This window comes from Elgaria multicarinata, chromosome 2 (assembly GCF_023053635.1).
Source record: "Elgaria multicarinata webbii isolate HBS135686 ecotype San Diego chromosome 2, rElgMul1.1.pri, whole genome shotgun sequence".
NCBI classification, from domain to species: domain Eukaryota; kingdom Metazoa; phylum Chordata; class Lepidosauria; order Squamata; family Anguidae; genus Elgaria; species Elgaria multicarinata.
Window position 1 is genome coordinate 122,332,372 of NC_086172.1, and position 23,813 is coordinate 122,356,184.

General features: G+C 43.1%; 1 protein-coding gene across 1 annotated transcript in view; it reads right to left on the reverse strand.

Moving 5' to 3' along the window:
* Positions 1-1,009: 1,009 nt before the first annotated feature.
* The window catches only part of MYBPC3 (myosin binding protein C3), an 84,849-nt gene continuing 62,045 nt past the window's right edge, over positions 1,010-23,813 (reverse strand). The window contains exons 22-32 of the mRNA XM_063118832.1: positions 21,772-21,960; positions 17,226-17,360; positions 15,863-16,030; positions 12,104-12,192; positions 11,097-11,292; positions 8,563-8,702; positions 8,102-8,261; positions 6,343-6,479; positions 5,251-5,437; positions 2,699-2,741; positions 1,010-1,060 (exon numbers count right to left, since the gene is read on the reverse strand). Coding sequence (XP_062974902.1) covers positions 2,731-2,741; positions 5,251-5,437; positions 6,343-6,479; positions 8,102-8,261; positions 8,563-8,702; positions 11,097-11,292; positions 12,104-12,192; positions 15,863-16,030; positions 17,226-17,360; positions 21,772-21,960 — 1,412 coding nt within the window. The 3' untranslated portion in view covers positions 1,010-1,060; positions 2,699-2,730. The remainder of the gene's footprint in view (positions 1,061-2,698; positions 2,742-5,250; positions 5,438-6,342; positions 6,480-8,101; positions 8,262-8,562; positions 8,703-11,096; positions 11,293-12,103; positions 12,193-15,862; positions 16,031-17,225; positions 17,361-21,771; positions 21,961-23,813) is intronic.

Below are 23,813 nucleotides of genomic sequence, written 5' to 3' on the forward strand. Positions count from 1 at the left end.
CCTCCTCCTTTGGATTCTGAGCCTGACTGACCCCCTGCAACCCCTTCCCCCACGTTAGGGATAACAGGCATGATCCTGACAGTTAGCAAGGAAGTCTTACACCTAACAACTTGTATGACTACCAGAATCTCTCAAAATGGGATTGTGATTAGAAAACGGGACTGATCACTCAATGCAATTATATACATGTATATTCTGAAGTAAGCCCTGTTGAGTTAATTTGCTTCCCAGTTATGTATAGGATTTCAACCATATGGCAGTACACAAAGCTAGCAGTCTACCAGCATTCATTAGGTTGCACTAGCTAGCACTTCCTAGAGCAGACACAAAAACTAGGCGAAAGTAGCATTTCCAGAAGGTGACAACCTTCTGTGAACTCTGCTGAGTTGTTCCATTTTGGAAATGCTAGTTTCTGGCAGCTCTATGAAGTGCTAGCTTCCCATTATGCTAGTGGTTGCTTCTGCCCTTTGGATAGTGCCCTTAGATAGCAATGCCATACGTGTTTATTCTGAAATAAGCCCCATATGTTTATGGTCAATAGAGCCTGTTCCCTAGCAATTGTTAGAATTGCCTCCTCAGTCTTTTAACTGAGATTATATGCAGTAACTTAGAAATGTTGATGCTTCTTCTACCCGATATTGGTGCTGACACAAGAGTGTCTTTCTTGAAAGGAGTGTCTCCCAGTAGTCAAGCGATTCTTAACAGTAATGCAACGTGTTGCCCGACCCACAAGAGTGTCTTCTTGAATCCTAATCTATGTGCACAAAAATTTATTTTATCCATCCATTGGGATGAAAGGAGGAGCCTATGCCAGCAAGATCCATATGCACATGGATTTGTCTACACCAGGTTGTCTGTCTGTGAAAAGCTTTTCAATCAAACAGAAAAAAAGAAATCTGTGTTGCAAAATTTCCCTGATCTCATTTTATAGTACACTATTCTCTTCTCCCCAGTTTACACTCTAAAAATGGCCCTTAAAAAAAACAGGCAGAACCTTAGATTAAATAAGCTTGTCATTTATTCACTCTTTTCAGTATGTCTGCTATCATCTCAGGATGACCTGAAAGACAAACATCAGGGAAAGTTTGAGTGTCACAAGCAACTATGCCTGCTATTTCAGTAGCAGGCATAGATAGAGCAAACAGTATAGAGCAAATGTATAGAGCAAACAGTTGATTTCCATACCACGAAGCCTACATTTTAATGTAGCTAATCAACCAGTCGGTGGTAGACCAGTGTTAGATCACTGGGATGAGAAGCTAAATGGCTTCTGTTGTGATTAAACCTGAAAGCCCAGGGCCAATCTACACAAGACTTTTATCTCAGTACAATTAACACCCAGCTCACACCATGGGACACATGATGCACATCCCACCCTATTGTGCTCATGCTATCTCTCCCTCAATATTCTGTTATTTCCCCAGCTACTTTTAGGATGCCTTTCCCAGTGCTCGTGGTTTTCATGCACTACAAAGACATGTTCCATCCAGCGGTATTATAGCTCTTAACGGTAAGCATGACTTCAAAGCTGTAGAAACTGTTTTGCAATATTTTCCCCACCTCCTTCCCTGCCCTCTTTCCCAATGTCTTTCTCCTCTTCTGTTCATTCCATGCTCTTTCTCCACAAAGATTTTCATGAGATGATCAGGCAGGAAACAACTCACCAAGAAACAGTAGCCTGATCTCCCCCACCCTCTCTCCTCTTTGTTGTTAGTGGGTTTCTGGCAATTACTTTTTATTGTGCACCTATGGAACTGAGCAACTATGAAAAACCATGCAATTTATTTTTAAACCTCCATTCCTGCATAGCATTGATGGTGTGTATGCAGTTAGTATGTATCACAAACACACACACACAGAGCTAAAATGGCAGCACAGCTTCCCATTTCCCCCACAATTACAATGCTATAATGTGGCTTACCGCATGTGAGCTCATTACAAACACAAATGATAAAATACACATGACCTTCCAAGCACTTCCTACTTCTTTCACAACTACAACACTATGCATTTGTATGTGGCACTCAGTTGCATTATAAACAGTGTGCGCTACATTCAGTGCCATGTCCCCTGGAATAACAATGGAGTATTGCAACAGTACCAGCACAGTGGTGCCTCACACACAAAAGAGGCTCTACTGTAGACCTTTCCCCAGTTTATATGGGATGTAGAATGAGGATTGCACCTTTTCAGACTGCACATGGGGAATGCCACTTTTGAATAGTCCTCCACCTAAAAACATCCTGCACATAGAATGCTAGCAACTCAAGGAGAAAAGGTTATTTTCAAGCCTTCAGTTGACTGTACTGATTTCCTACTTGTAGGGAGTGCGTTTTTTTTTTAATGCAGAGGAGCATTAAAAATCTGTTTTACCTGCCCTGTGAATACATACAATCCATTGTATCACCTCATTCCTGATGCACATGTAGCTTTCCTGGGAGTGAGTTACACAAGTGGCACAGCCTATATTTCTAGCAGCCAGAAACAGGAATATGTTGTAGGGTTATTGGAGGTTTTTTCCCTCCTCCAAGCCATGCCAACTGCGCCTGGGCAGTGATTATGGAAATCTCTCCCTGCACACGCCATGATTTAAATAAACCACAGTGGCTTATTTTGATCATGTGAATAAGGTCATTCTTGCTCCCCCCTCCCAATCCATCTGCTTCCAAGCTGGCTGTTGAATTTCTTGCTTTCATACCTGGCCTTCCCGACAACCAGTAGTTCAGCATTCTACTGTGGCACTGCAGGAAGCAAAATATTAAAACAGAAGAAGAAAGCAATGAGAAACACCAAAGAGAATGCCTGACAATGCAACAGCAGCATAAAGTGTATTTCCTGCTTAACAATCAATATGAGCTATGATATTCATGAGCCAGAGGACTGGGAGCAAGAAAGAGCTTCCTATTCATTGCTGTTTTTGCACATTTTTGGTTTTGGTGACTGTCAGGCCGGGCCATATTTTTTTATGCCACAATCACAAATTGTCCATGTCATGATTGTAGCAAAGTATTCAGGTCCCCTCCTTTCTCCCCACTATCTAAGTCGCAAGGTCTGGCTTAATTCTTGAATGTTTCTGTTCCTTCACCCATCCCCTGCCTCTTATAGGACCTAGCCTGATGAAGAATTCTGCAGAACTTGAAAGGTTGCATAATATTTTGTGCCTTTTTGGTTGGCCCTAATAAAGGTACTGCCCAGGTGTGGATCCCAACCCCACCACCCCTGATTTTGGGTATTTTTACTCATGGACCGGCATAGCTATCTTTCCTTTTTATCTTTCCTGTCAGTCACCTTTATCCAGCAGTTGATTTGCTTGTGCAGTCTGGGGTTTGTGTGTATGGAACAGCAGTTCTGTGCAGTTCTGTCCTGGATGCTACTACCTTTGTGCAAAAAGAGTCATCTTCCACATCTACAGGTGACTACAGGATGCCACTGAACGCAGCTCAGTTGGCCTACATAATAGGTGGATGTTGGAGTAGATTTGAGGGGGATAGAATATGTGCCTTTGAATGTGTTATTCCCCATTCATTGTGGAAGGACATGCAGAGAATGCATATCTGCCTTGGGTGCTCTGCACAGGAAGGCAAGATAAAATTCAGTAAACAAATATCCTCATACACCATTTACAGGAACAGCACATAACCCTTTTCTGTATTTTACAACTTGCTTGAAGCACATTTCTCTCCGGATTGGGAGTTTGCATAAGAATCCGATTATCACTGCTGAATAAAGCTGTGTAAGCAAGTTTCTGCAATGAGTAACACACTTTCCTGGCTCCCATTCAGACAGGATCATAAGCTGTAAGGGAACTTCCGTAGTGTTGCAATTCATTGCTCAACTAAGGAGCCAATTGTGCTCATTCAGTCATACATCTTCATTTGTAGTCAGACATGGAAAACAGAATGAAGGAATCTAGGGGTGTGCACGGACCCCCCACTCCGCTTCACTTTAAGATCTGCCATTTTCGGATCGGCCCGCTCCGCCCCACCCCCACTCCACCTGTCCCCACTCCGCTCCGCTCGGAGCTCCGGATCCGGATCGGAGCTCCGGTCCCCCCCCATAGGGGGGGTTACCGGGCCCTGCCGCCATCGCCGCCCATGCGGCGACGGCGGCAGAGCCCGGTAAGGAGGAGGGGGGCCTTACCTGCCTCCGTCCGTGGTCCGTCGCCGTCTTCAATTGAGCCTGTGGTTCCACCAGGAAGTCTGGGCCGCAAGTGCAGCCCAGACTTCCTGCTGGAACCACGGGCTCAATTGGAGACGCTGACGGACCGCGGACGGAGGCAGGTAAGGGAGAGGAGGGCAAGGGGGTTACCGGGCCCTGCCGCCATCGCCGCCCATGCGGCGACGGCGGCAGAGCCCGGTAAGGGACCAAGGGGGAGGGCGGACCGTGGACGGAGGCAGGTAAGGGAGAGGAGGGTGGGGGGCGTTACTGGGCCCTGCTGCCGTCGCCGCATGGGCGACAGCGACAGCGGCAGGGCCCGGTAAACCCCACTTACCTTTCCGGCAGAACTCTGGATCGAGGCGAAGGATCCGCCTTCACCTCGATCCTCTTCGCCACGCTCCGCCGGCCCCCCAATCCTCTTCGCCTCCGCCTTAAGGGCAGGCGAAGCCCCCCGCTCCGCTACTGCTTCTCCGGTCTGATTAGAAGCGGAGCACATCCCTAAAGGAAACTTTTGATCCAAAGGTCAATTAGTTTCTGGCGAAGTATAATGTGTTGGTTATTACCTTTAAAGCCCTACATGGTTTTGGTCCAGGTTACCAGCGGGATCACCTCCTCCCATACAATCTGCCCCACACACTCAGGTCCTCTGGGAAGGGTTTACTCTAGTCAGCCACAACTAGGCTGGCAACTGTTACCCAGAGGACCTTTTCTTCTGTTGCCCCCAGACCGTGGAATGGCCTGCCGGAGGAGATTCGTCAGCTTAGAGCTCTCTCTAAGACAGCCGTAAAGACTAGTCTCTTCTGGCAGGCCTACCCACATGAATTTTAAACCTAAGAATTTTAAGATGCTGTGATTGTTATTTTAATATTGTATTGGTTTTATATGCTCTTTTAACTAGTTTTATGTATTATATTGTGTTTGGTGGTGTTTCCCACCTCGATCTAGAGGGAGAGATGGGTAATAAATTATTATTATTATTATTATTATTATTATTATTATTATTATTATTACTACTACTATTATTATTATTACACCACCCCAGCTCAGTTTATTGAGAACACTCATAAGCTGGGGAGACCGTTGTTTCCTTACCTCTGACATCCAGTCGGCACTCTATTTCAGCTTCACCACATTCGTTCACAGCTTTGCAGGTGTAAAGGCCTCCATCAAATGGGCTGGGCTTTCGGATTTCCAGAGTCAGCACTCCATGCTTACTGAACATACGGTATCTGGCATCTCCAGAGAGGTCCATTTTGTTTTTGAACCAGAAGATTTTGGGCTGAGGAAATGAAAATAAGACACACTAGTGGGCGGAAGTGTGAAGCAGGTCATCTTCAAGATCTGGGGAGGAGACGAAGGAGGGTGTAGCTACCTTGGTGTCATAGAATGAGAGGGATTATTTTAGAAACTGGTTCAAACACTTCAATGGCTCCACATTTTTGAATCTTACGAGTTTAATTTTGTAGTTTTAGTCTGAACATCTCTGCCCCAAGGAATACCCTGTAAATTTCAAATGCTTGAAACTTTTAAAATAAATGGTGGTGACAGCTCAAAGGGAGGCTTAGTAGACTTGGGGAATTGCTCAGGAGGAAGGACAGACCATTCATAGACCCCCATAGCTTGTTGGCATGCTACCCAAATCTCAAAGTAGAGGGATGGGGATTTTGTCCTTAACCAAATCCTCCCCTTCCTATGAGCCATGACATAATGTTCTCACAGAACTTCATTGTCTGTATCTGCCCACATGCCATATGACAATGCTCACTCCCCAATTCCCACCACCACCACATCGACAGATGTCTGTTGCTGCTTCTCCAAGGAGTGATGCTGCTTTCTTCATACAAGCTATGGAGTCTCTCTGCTCTCTGTTACATCATAACGCTTAGGACAAATTCTTGGCCTCGAATGTTGCAATATCAACCCCAACGCTTGATGCTGTGGGAGTATTTTGTCTGTCCTATTTCTGGGGCGCCTTGCTAGAGAAGAGTACCTCTTTCCACCACTCATTTTCAACTCAGATGCCTTTCTGGCCCAGCTGTTGGTAAGCTTTAGGGCATGTCTTACGTTGCCTGCTCAGCAAATAATAATAATAATAATAATAATAATAATAATAATAATGCTCTCCCTTAGAATTCTGACCCCTCCCAACTTGGTACGCATAGAGAAAATTGGTGTGCTGTATACCTTTGGGCTTCCTCTTACAGCACAGCTGAGTGTAGCATTGTACCCAGCAACCACTGAGCGATCTGGAAGTGGGTGAGTGAATTTCGGTGCTTCAGAGAAATCATGCTCTTTGTAGCGGGGGGGATTATAATCTGTACCTGTAGTTTGAAAAAGGATGTGGGGGAAAGGTTCAAGGAAGAGTTAAACTTTTTTCAACTTGTCCATGATTTAATATAATTTTAAAACTTCCAGCTCAAGTGTATTGAAATATGGATACTCAGGATAATGATAGTATTGACATACCAAACAGATAAATAAGATGCTCCCATTTTTAAAAAAGGGAAAAGAAACACCCCTGCATTATTTTTCTCTTTCCTGTTACCACATCAGTGAGGCAGTCCTTAGCTACTTTTATTTGAAACTATTTTATTTATTTAATCTATTTATTTATTAAATTTTTATACTGCCTGTTAGCTGAGGCTCTCTGGCAGTGCTGAATTAAAACTAGCAAAAGGCTCATGAAATTTAATGTGTAGAAAGAAAGCTGGGATGAATGAGCAGCCTCCAGTCCCATCTCTCTCCACTCCGCCAATAGTGAAAATGTTCCGCTTGCTCGTTCCTTTGTTTCTCCCCACTCCAATATCCCCTTGACCCTCTTTCTCTCCTCCCCATATTCATCTGGAGTGCTCTCTTCTTTCCATGTGCTCTCATCCCCCTTAAGTTTCCCTATAGGAATCTGGCCATTTACCTGTAGCAAGAGGCAAAGGCATTGGGGCAAGAATAGGGCATTCCTAGTCATTGCTAACCCTGATCATTAAGCATCCACTCTGTCCTTTGGTTCTATTTCTTGGTCACTCCGAAGCATGGTAGAATGTTGGGAACATTTGTGTGAGAGTGTATATATAAACACATATATGATCGCACACACAATCTGCAAATACTTGACATTCTGCCATCTACATTTCAGAATGACAAATTTCAAAGCAAAATTTAAACGACAATTGGATTGTGAAAATTTTGATCTGAAACTTTACAACTTGTTTGCTTCTGTGGATTGGTTTGAATTTGGCAGGCTTCAAACAGAAAATCTTATAAGCACTCAACTTTCAAATATGAATTGCCATTTGATCTTACTTAGAAAAATGCTTTTAAGATTAACTCATTCCCTTACACATCAACTATCAAGAATAACACGGTGCGCTAACCATCAAATACCATCAAATATGACCTATCGTTGGTTTTCACTCTATCTTCCAGGGAAATCGAGGTCATTTAGAAGCTTTTCACAGGTTCCTCAATGTAAAGAATACGTTGTGTAGTACTACTGATATTCCTCTGCAGATTCAGCCACTCATTTAGGGGAATGCTGAGGGCATTAGACCATACAGTCAGTTCATAATGACAAAGTTAAGATGGGCAACACTGCTCCATGTGAACTATCTGTATATCCTAAATCATGGCCCAGAATCTTGCACAGGACTTCTGCGGCAGATACACAGAGGCTCCTTGACAAAATATTGATGTGGAAATTGTTCTTTGAAGGCATTGAGAGATATCACTGTATATCATCGATCAATGCTGTTGAACAGTAAATACTATTATATGCCATCTATCAGTTACTTGAACACATCTATTATCTGATACCAAATATTACTTTATGATATTTGCTGATAGCAGATATTCAGTGAATACTTCATAGAATATTATTATTTTGACATCAAAATTCACAGAGGTGATTTTTTATGGGAATTTTGGAGTGCACATCCATTTCACCTGTTACCTGTCTTTTTAATGAAGGCAGAGTTTTTGGTGGTTGCAGCATTTTCACTCAGTCCACACAAATTTTCACTGAAGATGCGGAAATAGTATTCATTTCCCATAATCAATTCTGATATTACACAATTAGTGCGTCGATAGTGGTCAAAAACTGTAAACCATTCCTGAAATTAAATAAGGCAGTGTCAGAAAAGTGGGAGATCTTGCAAAGGTCACACCCAATGATTGATTTCTGGAACATTATGCAAAATGCAAAAACATGACGTTCGACAGAGGCATGTGAAATACTGGGTGGTGGGAGAATCTAGCAGATGTTCCCCATTGTAGTGCTTAACTGGCAAGGCAGAATTCCTAAAACATCTGATTTTGGGAATAAGTAATTCCTTAGAACGGGGGCCAAATGGACAATTTGCATGGCGCACATGTGGCATTGGGTGGGTGGTGGGTGGGGGCAATGGTCCTTACCATTGTTTTTTTGTCTGCTTTCTGGACTGTATATCCTGTGATTTGAGCATTGCCATCATCCTGGGGTGGTTTCCATTCCAGTGCAACATTAAATCCCCACACTTCCACAATCTTTACATTCTGAGGAGGACCAGGCTTATCTGCAGAATAAGATATAGCACAGTAATCCACATCCAAACCATGATTCTTTCATTGAAGAAACCAGGTATGGAAGAAAAATAGGTCTTATTCAGATTGTTTTATAATCTATGCTGGAAATTGGTGAAGAACTGGTAATGGGTAGTCCCCAACAACAACAAATCTCTTTGGATTATGGCTAGGTGTATATATAAGAATTTATAGTCCTCTTTTCAATTAGCGGAAATTATCGTAAAAGCTAAAATATAAATGTAAAAGAAAGACTGAAATACAGTAATAACAATTCATAATAGCTAGTATAGAAAATAAATCAACCTCTACAACAGAAGTACATTTCCAGCACATTTCCAGTTATATGCCTGCTCTCATATTTTTAGAATCCTTAAAAGCATCCCTGAATTAGCCAAGGATCTGGATCAGGCAAATCTCAGATGGATAAGGCCATCACTGAAAATGCTTTGTTGGCATCTGCAATAAGATTTCCTGATTAGAATTTAATGAACTGGGAGGTATATATGGGAGAAGGGCTTTAAAAACCAAGAATCAGCAACTTGAATTTAGCCCAGAAACAAAGTGATAGCCTGTAGAGAAGTGCTTCGGGTTTGGCTGAATTCAGAACCTGATTCAGACAGGTTTGGGAGGTGCCCAAATTGAAGTGGGGTTCTTCTGAAGTGAACCAAATGCCTATTTGAACACTCCTGAACACCGAGGATTCAGAAGAATACAGCCACACCATGTGTCTCCAAAAATTGCTGTGTTTCTCTCCACGCTCTCCATATAAGGAAAACACAAGGTTGGAGAGAGGAGGTGGTATAGTTTTGTGACTGGCAGCTCTACCTTCTAATCACAGTGAATGGTTCTAGTAGGGCTGACCAATCCCAGAACTAAATATGTCTTAAACTGTTTTTCATTCATCATAACATCCTAACCCCTACACCTACCCTTCTGAAAATTTTCTGGTTTCTTGCCAGCACAACAACATATGCCATTTTCATACACTTCCTCCCCACAAATAGAAGGGAAGTGAATTAATGCCCTCTCTCCAATTTGAATATTCCCCTTCTACAAGAAATGCTACACTGATCCTTCTGAAATGTTGCCCACATAGGGGGGTGGGTGGGGAAACACAGGGGGATGAGTGCATTCTTTTTTTTTTTTTTTGGAAAATCCTCCAACTGTAAAGGCTGCCCTTAAACAAAGCTCCCTGCATCTATTCATGTGAGACATGGCAGGTTTGATTCCCGCAGAAGTAACAACTATTCTTTCAGATTTCATCCAAGTCTGCTAAGAAAGAAAAAGTATTGGGAGTTCCCTTTAAAAAAAAAATTAAAGATGTGTAGCACAAAAAAACTCCTGCACCCATTTGTCTGAAATTTGGCAGGCGTGGTCTCATAAGGGAACCCTGTGCCTAAATATGTTATTTAATTTTGACATACCCTATTTCTTCGATTCTAAGACACACTTTCCCCCCCATATAAACATCTCTAAAAATGGGGTGCGCCTTAGAATCGTGGGTGTTTCTTAGGGTTTTTTTTTTCTGTTGGTGGTACTGAAATTAGTGTGCGACTTACAATCGATGGCGTCTTACAATCGAAGAAATACGGTACTTGCCCTGATCCTGGACACAGACAATTCATGTATGATGGGCTTCCCCATTCATTTCAGTGGGGGGAGATGCTTCAATGCAAATCAGTATTATTATACCCCATGTTCCATATGGGAGAACTGAGGCTGCAAGCAAGATAGTGGCTTACCTAAGGTCATGTAGTGAGGCCTAACTACATGTAATGTCAACTGTGTGGCTTGGAGCAATAGCAGTGTTTTAATTTTATTTTTTTTAAAAAAAATGCAAGGGAGCCTGATGCAGCTCAAGAACACAGTGCATTACAGTAGTTCAGCCAAGATGTTTGTGGGGAGGGGAGATTGGCTGCTACAAACTGCACCCCAACTTACACTGCAAATAACAGTAGGGAAGAAAAAAGCTCCCAGCGATGCCAATGAGAGCTTTGCTTCTAACGTGATTTGCAATGTAGAGGATTCCACCCCTCCAGGATCACAGCAACGGAGGGAAGGGTTAAACATCCTCTCACACATATTGTGTTCCCAATTTTCATTGTCCCTTCCTTGGTTTTATTGGTTATTAAAATTGAAAACTGACATTGCTTCAAGAAGCATATTTAACGCCACGTGTAGTTAGGCCCTGTATTCCTAGGAGAAGCAAGATCTGATCGACTGACTTCAGGATGTATAGCCCAGTGTCTCAGTCAGCTGCTTTCACGGAGATGAATGGGAATATTCTTGCAAGCACTTGAAGTTCTCTACATACACCTGTACAGTCCCTATACTAAAGTGACTACATTTAAATGAAGACCTCTTACGACTCCAGTGATTCTTACCCATGACCTGCATGGTAATAGTGACTTTATCACTCATGTTTTCTATTTGCACTTCCACTTCATATTTTCCAGAATGGTGGCGTTCAGCCTTTCGGATGAACAGGATACTGTCTGTGTTGCTGTTTCGAATTGCCACCTCCTTGGAGTCTATTGGCTGACCATCTTTTGTCCAGATAACTTTAGGTCTAGGTTTACCCTGTAGAAGAAAAATTGCCAGATTGAAAGTCATATTACTGAGAATTCTGCGGTTGTAATCATATACCCCATATGAAAGAAAAATCCTTCTTTCTTGTTCAGTGACTGCATTTTCATTCACTTGCCACATTGCACCTTTGCCAGTCTTGGCACACAGGAAACCTAAAACACACAATCCACAGTGCCAGGAAATCTCTTAACTGCCCTGTCTATCACAAAGTTAATTTGGACGACTGTAACATACTCTTATGATGGGGCTCCCTTCGAAAACTGTTCAGAAGCTTAAAGCTGGTCCAGAATGCTGTAGCCAGACTATTGACCAGGTCACAGGGAGCACAGGACTCCCTTGCTGCTACAGCAGCTTCACTGGCTATGGTCTGTTTCCAGGCAGAATTTACAGTGTTGTATAGGACCTATAAAGCCCATATGGCTTGGGACCAGGCTACTTGAAAGACTGCCTTCTTTCCTACAAGCCTGTCCAGTTCTTAAGACCTTTGGGTGTGGCCCTTCTTTCAAAACAACCACTTTCAGAAGCCCATTGGGTAGCAATGCGACAGAGGGCCTTCTCGCTGGCCACTCCCTGACTGTGGAACTCCCTGCCGCAGGAGGCTAGGTTCGCTCCCTCTCTGCTGTGGTTATCTATGGTTTGTTGAAACAAGCCAGCTTCATGAATCATAGTTTGATGCACAAAGCTGCCCCTCCAATGAATGAATAAGAAATGTCGAAGAGAGGAGCTTCAGAAACGACCCCCTGGGAATTGCTGAACTGGGGACAAGAATTCATACTATGATCAAACAGGTTCAATCACGTACCTGGAAAGGAATTACAATGTTGATTGTATCACCCACTTTCTTCATTAGAGTCTGCCTGAGGTTGCGTGGTAGCCAAATTTTGGGACGCTCTGTGAATTGGAAATCATTAGAGGATTATTAAATCAAAGTATTTCAAATCATGAAATATGTCAAATTTATGAGAAGGTTTAAGGAACGATGCTAGCATTTAATGTTAAATCCAAGAAATTTGGATATGTTCAATGGCTGAATGTGATTGTACAATCTTGACTAGTGGTTAATACTGGATTGTATAGTCCATGCTAGTGGCAAATATTGCAATAGTGTTTGAGGAGCAGAACACACACTCAAGACAGAATTGGTGCACTTCCACTCTCTGTTCAAGCAGACCAATGAAAGGGTGCTGTATGTGAGGGTCCGAAAGGAACATTACTGTATTGCAGGGGTGTGTAACTTGTGGCCCTGCAGAGTTGTTGGGCTCAAAATCCCATCATCCCTGTCCATTTGTCAAGCTGGCTAGGACTGATAGGAGTTGGAGTCCAACAACATCTGGAGAGCCATGCGCCACTCCTGCTCTAATAGAAGCCCATGATACAACATTAAAGGGTACAAATGCAATGCTGCTAAGATCTCCTCTCCTCTCTCCTGTGCAAAACATCTCTATTTCTCAGAGCACAATTTGTGTCTACCCTTGCAACTGTTGTCTTAAGTCTGTGGATTCCAAACTTTCTACCTTCAAGGAACTCAGTTTCCACCCTGATGTGCTTGCAAAAGAACACCTCTGCCAAGAAACCGCTAGAATTGTAAGGGATTCTGGGATGTACTCTAGCTTGCATATATGGCTCATACAAGTGCAGGCCAAGCCTATTGGGCCTCACCATCTTTCTGTGTGTACTCTAGAACCCCACCGATGCTTCCACAGAGCTGCACATTCTCTTGCTTTTTAATTGAGTTTTTCAAAGTATCAATGAACAGTAACCCATTTAAGAACAGCACACGTGAGTCGATTTCTTTACAGTTTTATTATTATTGAGGACTGGGTCTGCCAAAGGGTTTGAACCATAGGACCGCTGGACATTATCTCAATGGTCCTGGAAGACTGGCCAAGTACCTTCACTTGGTTAAGGAAATTGCTCTCAAGCACTGGACTAGAGGTGCAGAATCACCAGCCTGTGAGTCGAATCCAGCCCGCAGTAGTTCTTCATCTGGCCTGTGGTGCCCTGCCCCCTTGGCATGCCAAGCCCCACCCCTGGGGTGGGGAGGAGGGTCTGGGGAGGAGGCAGGAAGTTGAATTCCCACTGTTAGGTCCAACCATGATCACAGGTTGGAGATAGTAGTGGGCTACTGTGCTACTGTACAGTGCACAGACTTTTCTGGTCAGGAAAGCCCTGCATGCAGTGAAGCCAAGCCAGCAGAGACCCCTTCACTCCTCTGATGGAGGAACGTCAGGCACTTGGCTGGCTCTGCTTTGCTTGTCCTGCTTCCTTCCCCCATTGCAAGAAGGAGGCGACAAATGTGAAGCCAGCGCAGAGCCAAATGAGTTCCTGTCATTCCTCATCAGAGGAGCAAAGGGGACTTGGCTGACCCGGCTTCACTGCATGCAGGGCTTCCCTAACTGGGCTCTTCCAGAAGAAGTAGGCCATCTGGGAATCAGGGCTAGATTCCCCACTCCCAGTTGTGGAAGGCGCTCATTAGGTGTCTGTGTAAAAGGAGAGCAATAAAAGCAAGCAGCCTGTTTGCAACAGCGGGGAGTCAGAGGATGAAGCTGGCGCTACTGGAAGATTTGGGGATGTCTGCTGGAACAGTTTAAGCTGTGAACCTCCTCCTATGCTCAAACATCTGTATTTGAAAATTAATACAAATATTACAAAATGCAAGTAAGCCTCTGGGGACCTTATTCTAAAGGGAACCAAGCCTGGGCAGGGCTGCAGCTCTAGATTTCTCACTGCTTGGAGAATCAAGGTGATCGTAACCATGCTGTTCTGGGTCATACTGTTATTGGAACACCACCAGGAAATGTCTTTGACAACTCCAGACATGGATGAGGATTTGGCAGTTCTATCGGTTGTACCATCTTTTGGGACTCCAGCCAATTGAATTAGCCCACTTGTACTTTTGGGCTGCAGACAAGGTGATGATTAATGATTATGAATGTCCAGACAGTAGCGTGTTGTCCTCACTTCCCCTTGGAAATGCACACCAAGCATGAAAGTGAAATATGAGTCATAAACACACCACAATCCCCAAGTGGCAGGAGAGCTATTCTAAGGAAGAGAATCCCATTAAAAACACTGTGTATCATGAAAGTGTTAATAAACTGGGATACTAGCTTATTGAATATCAGAACCAAAGTTCTGCGATGAAAGGCAAGCGCTGTAATACATTATACATCCTATGGAAGCATAATTTGACTGTTTGATATAATCAGCCAAAATTGCTAGATTTTGTATAAATCTTGGGGTGGGTGGGTGTGTGGCGGCATTCAGAACAGTTTAGGGGAAATTATGTGTAGTTATGTGATTCCTTTTAGATAGTTTTCTCTCTCTTTTATACAGTGCAGCCACTGAGGCTACCGTTGGAATGGGTAGAATGGAAGGGGGAAAGAAGGGGCTTGGATCAGGTCCAATTCTTTCAGTCATTAAAGTTGATGCAAGTCCAAAAGAGCTGCCCAGTGTTCTGGCTGGTCTTATTTTGTGAGATCACAGTTCTGTCTCTTGAGGCTGACTGGATGGAGGGTGTTCAACCTGTTCTGGATGGGGTTGCACTCCCCTTGAAGGAGCAGGTCGTAGCTTGGGGGTTCTCCTAGAATCATCTCTGTTACTTGAGGCTCAGGTGGCCTCGGTGGCACAGAGTGCCTTCTACCAACTTTGGTTGGTGGCCCAGCTACGTCCCTATCTGGACAGGGATAACCTGGCTTCAGTTGTCTATACTCTGGTAACCTTAAAATTAGATTACTGCAATGCACTCTACGTGGGGCTACATTTGAAGACGGTTCGGAAGCTGCAGCTTATGCAAAATGCAGAGGCCAGATTGATAACTGGGGCCAGAAGGTTTGAGCATATAAGACCCACTCTAGCCCGCTTACACTGGCTGATTGTACATTTCCGAGCCCAATTCAAGGTGCTGGTTTTAACCTATAAAGCTTTACATGGCTTGGGACCACAATACCTGACGGAATGCCTTTCCTAACATGAATCTACCCGAACACTACATTCAACATCTAAGGTCCTCCTCTGGGTGCCTACTCCAAGGGAAGCTCGGAGGGTGGCAACAAGAGAGAGGGCCTTCTCTGTGGTGGCCCCCAACTGTGGAACAATCTCCCTGATGAGGCCTGCCTGGCGCCGACATTGTCATCTTTTCAGTGCCAGGTTAAGACTTTTCTGAGCCTGGGTCTGTTTTTTGGCTCATCATTTGTTAAGTTGTTATAGTGGTTTTAAATGAACGTGCATTTTGCATTTTTTGGTGGTTTTTTATTTTTGTACATTGTTTTTAAGTGTTTTTATCTTATGTGAACCACCCAGAGAACTTCGGCTATGGGACGGTATACAAATGCAATAAAATCAATAAATAAATGATCAGGAAATAAACACTTTCATTTCTAGTATGTTATTTGGATTTAGGCTATTAATATATTTGGAGAACTATACCCAAATAAGAAAATTTGTGCTCCCTTTCTCTGTCTAATCTAGTATTATCAACTGATCCTCCAACCATCTCTTCATGAATTATATCATTAGAAATGGCTTCAGTGACCAACATTAGCTCTGCCTAGATACTTACGCAAGACCTCTTGGATAGTAATAATCTCTTTGGTAATTGCTGGTTGACTTGCACCTGCCAGGTTTACAGCACTGATGCGAAAATAAAGTTTGTCTCCTGTGACCAAATCTTTAAGCAGGACTGAGGTGCGCTCAGTCAGGCCATGAAGAGCTGGAATCCATTCTGTGGCTGCAAATACAAGATCCCTTGTTTCGTAATCCTTTTCAAGCAGAGATTTATAGAACTAAGTTGAATTCAGCCTTCCCCAGTGAGGTGCCCTCCAGATGTTTTGGGCTACACTTCCCAGCATTCCTGATCAGTGGCCTTGCTAGCTGGAGCTGATGGGAGTTGAAGTCCAAAACATCTGGAAGCACAAAGTTAGGGAAGGCTGGTCTAATGGGACAATCACAAGCTCCATCACACCGGGGGTTAACACGCTCCCTACCGTCGCTTCTCCGCCCATGTTTTTGTTCCTCAGTTACTTCCTCTTTCAAAAGAGGAAGTACACAAGGAGCACAAGGCAGGAGAGAGCAACAATTCTGTGTTTAAAAATACATCAGACTTAACCAGGGTTTTTTTTTGTCGTGCAAGGAAGGTCAGAAGGGTCGGAAGGTGCGCGGGAGGCAGACGACGTTACGTGAGGGACCTGAGCAAACTCTGTGAATGCCCAGTAACGAGCATGCAATAAAACACTTGTAGGATGGAGCTTTATGTTTACGCAGACATAAATCCCACCCAGTTCAATGGGACTTCCTCCTTAGTAAACTCTGCTTAAGATTGCATCCTAGAAGCAACATAAATACAAAGGAAGTGGAGAAAGGGAAAAAGACAGCACTTGGAAAATTGATGTGCTGAATAGTGGAGGTTTGGGAAGAGAGATGCATCTTAACATTTAATGATCTTAGACTTGTGTCAGTCCATGAAATCATATCAGTGCACACTCATCTCCCTGTTAAAAGATAGGAGGTGGAGGGTGTGTGTGTGCTGATGCTGAGAGACAGTAGGCAGCCTGTGAGTTCATGGCTGGAATGAGATGTGGATTAGGGACCTACAGCTCATAGCTCATGTATGCCAGCTTTGTCATTAATGATGACTAATATGGCATGATGACGATAGAATTCTAGGCAATGGTTAATTCGTAGAATAGAATCTCTGGGCTTCAGCCTGCCTGGAAGTCACATATTCCTGCCCCCTAACCTAACCCCAGACGTTTGAAGGCAGGCACACCATTGCTCCCTAAACTGTGGGAATCCCACCCTCCCTCTCCTTTATCTATGCAAAGTCTCCTGCCTTCAACAGCAAAAACAGCTAAATGGATGAGCCTTGAACACCATGTCATTTCCTCCATGGAAGGGCACTTCAGAATGCACCAAGGCTTACTCACATCCTTCTTTGCAGTACTCAACGTTGTAGCCATCCAGTCCTCCTGCTCCAACCCGTTCAGGGGGTCTCCACTTCAAGGTAACAGAAGTGTCAGAAATGTCTTCCACTGTAAAGTGTGTTGGCTCACTTGGTGGAGCTAAACAGAATGTAAAATCCAGAGATTTTGGATTATTTGTTGAATGCTAAAAAGAAATATCCCAATGTTCTTATTAAAAATATATAAAGATGGCTTTAAAAGACTTAATTTTGCAAAATGAAGTTGAAAACTCTAGAACCAGCAACACAATATGAAACCATCTAAAAAGACAATTCTCAGCACATATCACCAAATGCCTGTCAAAAATGTTATCTGTAAACAGATTCCTTGCGATGGATTTTAGACTTCAGAAGAAGTACCACAAAGAAGGCCCTATTTTTATGTGTTAGTTGATTTATTATTTATTTAACCCAAAGCAGGACCTCCACAGAATATATTAAAGAGTCTGTGTGTGTTCACATCTGGAGAGATAATTGACCTTTACAAGATGCTAATCTCCTATAGAGTTTGATATGTTAACAGCAGCACCTTAAATTGGGATTAGAAGTTGGCAGGCAGTCAAGGCAATGTCTTTAGGATAGGATTTATATGTTGTTGGTGACCAGTCACTAGCTGCAACTTCTAAACACTTCTGTCGAGCATAGTTTGCAATGGCCAGTCCTCATGGTCAGGCAGAGATGCATGGGACAATTATGTCTCTCCACTTGACATAAAGAGAGGAGAAATGGTGCTATCAATAATGCTAAAATAATCTCTAGAATGAATTCTTGTGGCACAAATGTTCTGCCAAAGGCAGAATAGGAAGGGACACCAAACTGGTGTCTAAATGACTCTGGGTACTACTCAATGAATAGACCAAAGGCCAACAAAAAGACCAGTGAAATAAAGTGGATACATCAGCATCTGTGCTGATAAAAATCTAGACAGCAATAGTAAAGTGCTGCACAATTCGGTACAATTGTATTCCGGTACAAACATGTGAAGATGACTAAAACTTCCAGAATGAAACAAAACACCACAAAAGTAATGTACACTATCATTATATACTTCATATTTTTGAACCTCATAACTGGAAAACGACTGCTGGTGAGTCCTCTCTACTTCACGTACCCAATAAAGAGAATCAGTGCACCCTAATACTGGCTACCCTATACAATTCAGTTCTATGTGCCTTGAAGCCAAGGGGCAAATCTATTGGTTGTCTGAATTCAGCTAGGTGTACTTCTTCATTAGGAGTGCACCAATCTCCTGTCAGCTCTAGGTGTAAAAATGGTGCTGGTATTAAGACAGATGTAATTCAGTTTCTACATTCACTTTGAAGACACATAGAAAAGAGCAGTGAAATTCCACTGTGCATGTGCTTCAGGTACAACACAACAAGGACCCATAAGTACTAATGCATCTACAACCACTCCTATGTGATGTGTGAAGAAACGCACATGTCTCATGTGCAGTAGGGACATGCTTCATCTGTCTGCTCTCTCAGCCACAGCGGGATAGGAAGGAGGAACAGGAGGACTGTGAGTGTATGTAGGTGTTGGGGGGGGGATGGTTCCAGAGTCTTCAGTGAGTGAGTGAACCTGGAGGGTGGAAGTGTGTGTGTGTGTGTGTGTGAGAGAGAGAGAGAGAGAGAGAGAGAGAGAGAGAGAGAGAGAGAGAGGGAGGGAGGGAGGGAGGGAGGGAGGGAGGGAAGGAAGGAAGGAAGGAAGGAAGGAAGGAAGGAAGGAAGGAGAAGGAGAGTGAAGAGGGCTTGTCTAGATGGGTGTTTCCCCCCGCGGTAGCTTCGGAGTGGTGGCAGGTGATCTACATGATGCAGCCGCCACTCTGAAGCGATCCAGGGGCAAAGCTCCAAAGCTCTGCTCTAAGAAAGTTGGGCACTTATCCTGACTTTTTTTTAGCTTGGAGCGAGGCTCTACGCCTCTGTGGACCCTTGTTAAGAAAATGTTTTTAAAATTGAAGGTTTTTTTGGGGGGGGGGATATTCTTCCAGGGGGGGAGCACCCCATTCCTCCCCCCCCCATTTAGCTGTAAATGTGATCTTTCGTATTTACAGCTTTTTTTTTTTTAAAAAAAAGAATGAGTCAGTCCAATTTTTTTTTTTAAAAAAACCCCTAACCTTAGAAGAGGGGGCATGAATGCTCCCAGGTGCCCCGGACCTGCTGCGTGTGTGCTCGGGCGGGCATAGCAACACCAGTGCTGCCGGTGCCCGGAAAGCCCGCTACTGTGCTCCTTCTGATGTAGATGGTTGGAAGGAGTGTCAATGCGGCAGTGCGCTGCCTTGCCCTGCCCCGCCCCGCGCTGCATTCCTGATGTCACCAAGATGAGGGCTGGGTTATATCAGTTTTGTGTGTGTGTAGGACAAAGACCAGAAGATATTTGGGTTACATTACAAACTATACCTATCTGTATTCAGATAGGGATAGTTTACTGACTACAGAAGTCATAAATATATTTGTGGGGGTAAATCTGGAGAAGTGTAAGATTCCCTTCAAGTTCAAAAGTCATTACCATTAGTATATGTGAAACTAGGGTGACTATATGGAAAGGAGGTCAGGGCTCCTGTATCTTTAACAGTTGTACAGAAAAAGGAATTTCAGCAGGTATCATTGTTATGCATGCAGCACCTGGTGAAATTCTCTCTTTATCACAACAGTTAAGGCTGCAGGAGCCCTGCCCTCTTTTGTATCTGGCCACTCCACTCTAGTATAGCTCCTGCAGCTTTAACTGTTGTGATGAAGATGGAATTTCACCAGGTGCTGCATGCATAAGGAATGACACCTGCTGAAATTCCCCTTTCAATACAACTGTTAAAGATACAGGATCCCTGTCCTCCTTTTCATACAGTCACCCTACGTGAAACTGAATCCCAACACTACTACTGTTTAAAGTTTTCCTGTACCAAAAGACATTTTGAACTAAAGAAGTGCCATTTCCATCCTTTAGATTTAACTGTGAGAAACTAAAATGTTCTATTGGCAAAACATTTCCCCTCAAACTGCAGAAGGTCTCCTTTGCGTGAATGACAGATATTCAATCATTTGGGTTCCCATACCATTTGGTCCTCATAACATTACGATTACTTGGAATAAGGGAAGAAACATTTAAACTAAGCAATTTTTTGCCATGCCATATGTGTGCTTACCATAAGCCCAGTGGTGCTGTGATATTTAAACATATTGAGTGCATTATTTTAAATATTTCAAACATGCAGAATGTTCCGGACAACATAATACCAACTTTAATAATAATAATAATCCCGCAACAGATGGAGAACCTAATGTTAGCATCCCACCATATGGCGTTGCACATTTTTCTCATTTGCTTTCCTGAAACTACATTTAATTAAAGCCAATCATTAAAAGTCATTTAAAAAAGCAGGTGCATCACATGGAGGAGGAGTATGGATGTGAGCACATTACCACACGACACAGTTTACAAACCCAATGCCTCATCTCCAAACCTGTCGGGTGGAGACTTATTTCTCATCACATAAATCATTTCTTATTCCATGAAAACTTTGGACCTTTTAGCTCAGTTGCTTCCTGCAGGGGTTCTTGTATTTCTTCTCTCTCCATGGAACAAACGTTGAGCGGTGGTTGAAGATCGGAGTTAACCCTTTCCTCTTGAAGTTTTTCTTTCTCCACTTGTCCATCACTGAGGTCTTGTAGTTTCATACTGTCACCTTCAGAGAGCTTATTGTCCTCTGTGAGCTGACCCACCACTTCAGTCATTTCTGTTACTGCTCTACCTGAGCTGCTCAGATGGTCCTTCCCCCTCCCCCTCTCCCCAAGACTCACTCAGTTTGCCCGCAGTTCAGGGACTGATAGAAACACTGCATGGGGAGGGTCACAGTGATTATTTATAGAAAATAATTCCATGGATATTTTCTTAATCAGCTATCCTAGCAGCTCCACGGGGAGTGGGGGATTAATGAAGCACTGGGTGGTATACTATGATATTTGCACCCATAATGGAGTGGGGGAAGCTGAGAAGCAAAGGGAGGTCACTGTCAATTAGTTCCCCTCCCTCAGTGAGACCTGGCTCGCCTCTCACACTTCTAATTTTAACGGTTAGAAATTCATCAGCAGTTTCATGAAATTAGAACCACCCTGCTTCCATTTACAAGGAGGAGTTTTTAAAAAGCTAGAAATGATAAAACAGATAAATAATGCGCATGTTCAGACAACATGCTGAGCCATGGTTAGGCCGCTAACCCTTTTGCAGCAAATGGTCAGTGAGTGTGTTTAAACTGTGGTTATATAGCCCACCATAGTTAGGAATGGTTCACACGGCATGTTAAGTCATGGTTCACATGATACGCTAAGCCATAAAGTTTAGCTCAAAATGCTTAACCACGGTGGCTTAACTTGTTATCTAAACAGGGTCATTAAGTCAGCAGTCTTAAAAACAGGGATTGTTGTGTGAAGAAAGAATATGTCATTATGTTTGTGTGTGTCTCTTGCTCCTCTCTCAGAAGTTTTAGAAGTAATACCATGTATGATGATGCTCACCGATCGGTATGAAGGGCTGAGAGGCAGGACTAGGCCGGGACATGCCAACAGAGTTCACGGCATAAATTCGCATCTCATAAACAACGCCTTCAATCATTCTCTTTGCTTCATAGGACAGATCCTTCAGAAGGTCAAAGTTCAGCCTCATCCACCTGTAGCTCTTTTTCTTCTTCCTCTCTAAGATGTAGCCTGCGAATCGAAAAGAAACTGTAAGGTGTAAGGAAACTAGCTGAGAAATTCTCCAGCCCCTCCTCCATATTGCAGTCCCCTGCACCCCACAAAATGGCTCTCCTGAGGGCTAGAGGACCCTTGGCAACAATGTGCATGCGGGTGTTACTGCTAGTTCCCTGACATGAGGCTTCCATGCACTTGCAGTAGATGAATACAACCAATTTTCATGCTGCCAAGAGTGCAATATAGATACCTTTTTGAGATATTTAACAAAAAGTAAGGGACCTTATACTTTAATAAGAAAACAAGGAGACGGTAAACACATTGCTTAAAGGAAAGGCCATCTTTATTTTTATTTTTCCTACTCAGTTTTTAAGAATAAGTGTTGCCCTTCATTCACAGCCTTATTGATCAGCCAACCACAGATTTATTTCCTTAAGCTACTGATATGAAATCGGATCCCATGCATGTTTACTCTGACCTATTCCACTATTTTCCATGAGGCTGATTCCCATGTAAATCCTACACATAGGATTGTGGCTAAAATAACTAAAACTTAATTCCCTTCCATGTATTCATTTCAAACTCTCTGTGGTCTATCTGTTTAGAGACATGCTGGAGCCAGTCATGGCCATTCTCCCAGCCTGCCCAATGGCTGTGCAGGAGAAGCAGCACTGAACCATAGATTGCATGGGAGATATAGTGAATCTCATTTTTCCAGAAATGTCTGTAGGCATCTCAGCTGACTTTAAATGATCCTGGCAAAGGAATAGTTTCTTTAAAAGGCTTGAAGGGATGGTCAACCACTGGGTAAAATCCAACGTAAGTCCTACTTACAGTAGACTCATTGAAATGAATGAGACTTAAGTAAGCCATGGCATAGTCTAAGGGTAGCCATCCTTAGGCAAAATAATTCCATGGCTAATTATAGCAAGAAGATGCAGGACTGGAAATTTTGAATGAATCTGATAACAGTTCTTAAGATTTGAATGTTGATTTGGTATTCATGCAATGTTACTGCGGCTCTCTTCCTGGTTCTCTTCTGTGTTTGAAATGAGCAGAATTACATGGAGAAGAGAGCATTTTATAGGGCTACCTCAGAAGAGTTGGGTTTTCTGAGGTTTATTTTGTAGTGATAAAACTGAGAAAAGAAGTGGGAGGCGCACAGGAGGCTGTCATCATCGTCAAAATGACCCATGAACATCCTTACGTCACCATCATGAATGTGCTATAAATTGCTCATTTAAAGAAGTTCTATGTATCACTATGCTCAATGGGGATTATGCCCTGATAAGTGTGTTTAGAATTGCAGCCTTGCTCCACTAGTGATGGCAAGAACAGCTTTTACTCTGAAATGCTTCACTTATGAATAATGTTAATAAGTGGGAAAGAGGCATGATTTAAAATCCAGGGTATAGTAGCTATTGAAGAGAGCTCCAGCTATTGGGTGGTATAGAAATGTAATAAATAAATAAATAATTTGGTTAAATGTACAAAAATGGATTCAAGGATCTCTTGGTTTATATCTTTAGTCTTATTAGTCTTGGTTTCTTAGTCTTGGTTTACATCTTTAACCTTATTAAAAAGCATTTAGGCATTATAGTGCAATGGCACTTTTTGTGGTCTTTGGCTACAATCTCCCACGAAGTTAGGCAGGCTTAAGGCCATTGATTTTAATCATGCCAACACTGTATGGGATCGTGGCCTTTAATTCAGCTGATTCTGATGACAGTTTCTTCCTGTCCTCCTGTCTCGATACTTGATATTCCCATTAGTTGGGAATGACCTTGTTGAAGGGTCGTCTTAACTTAGTGAAATGTGTCCCACACTGAGAGCTGCTTTGCACGTTATAACACTGGCAGAGAAAGTAG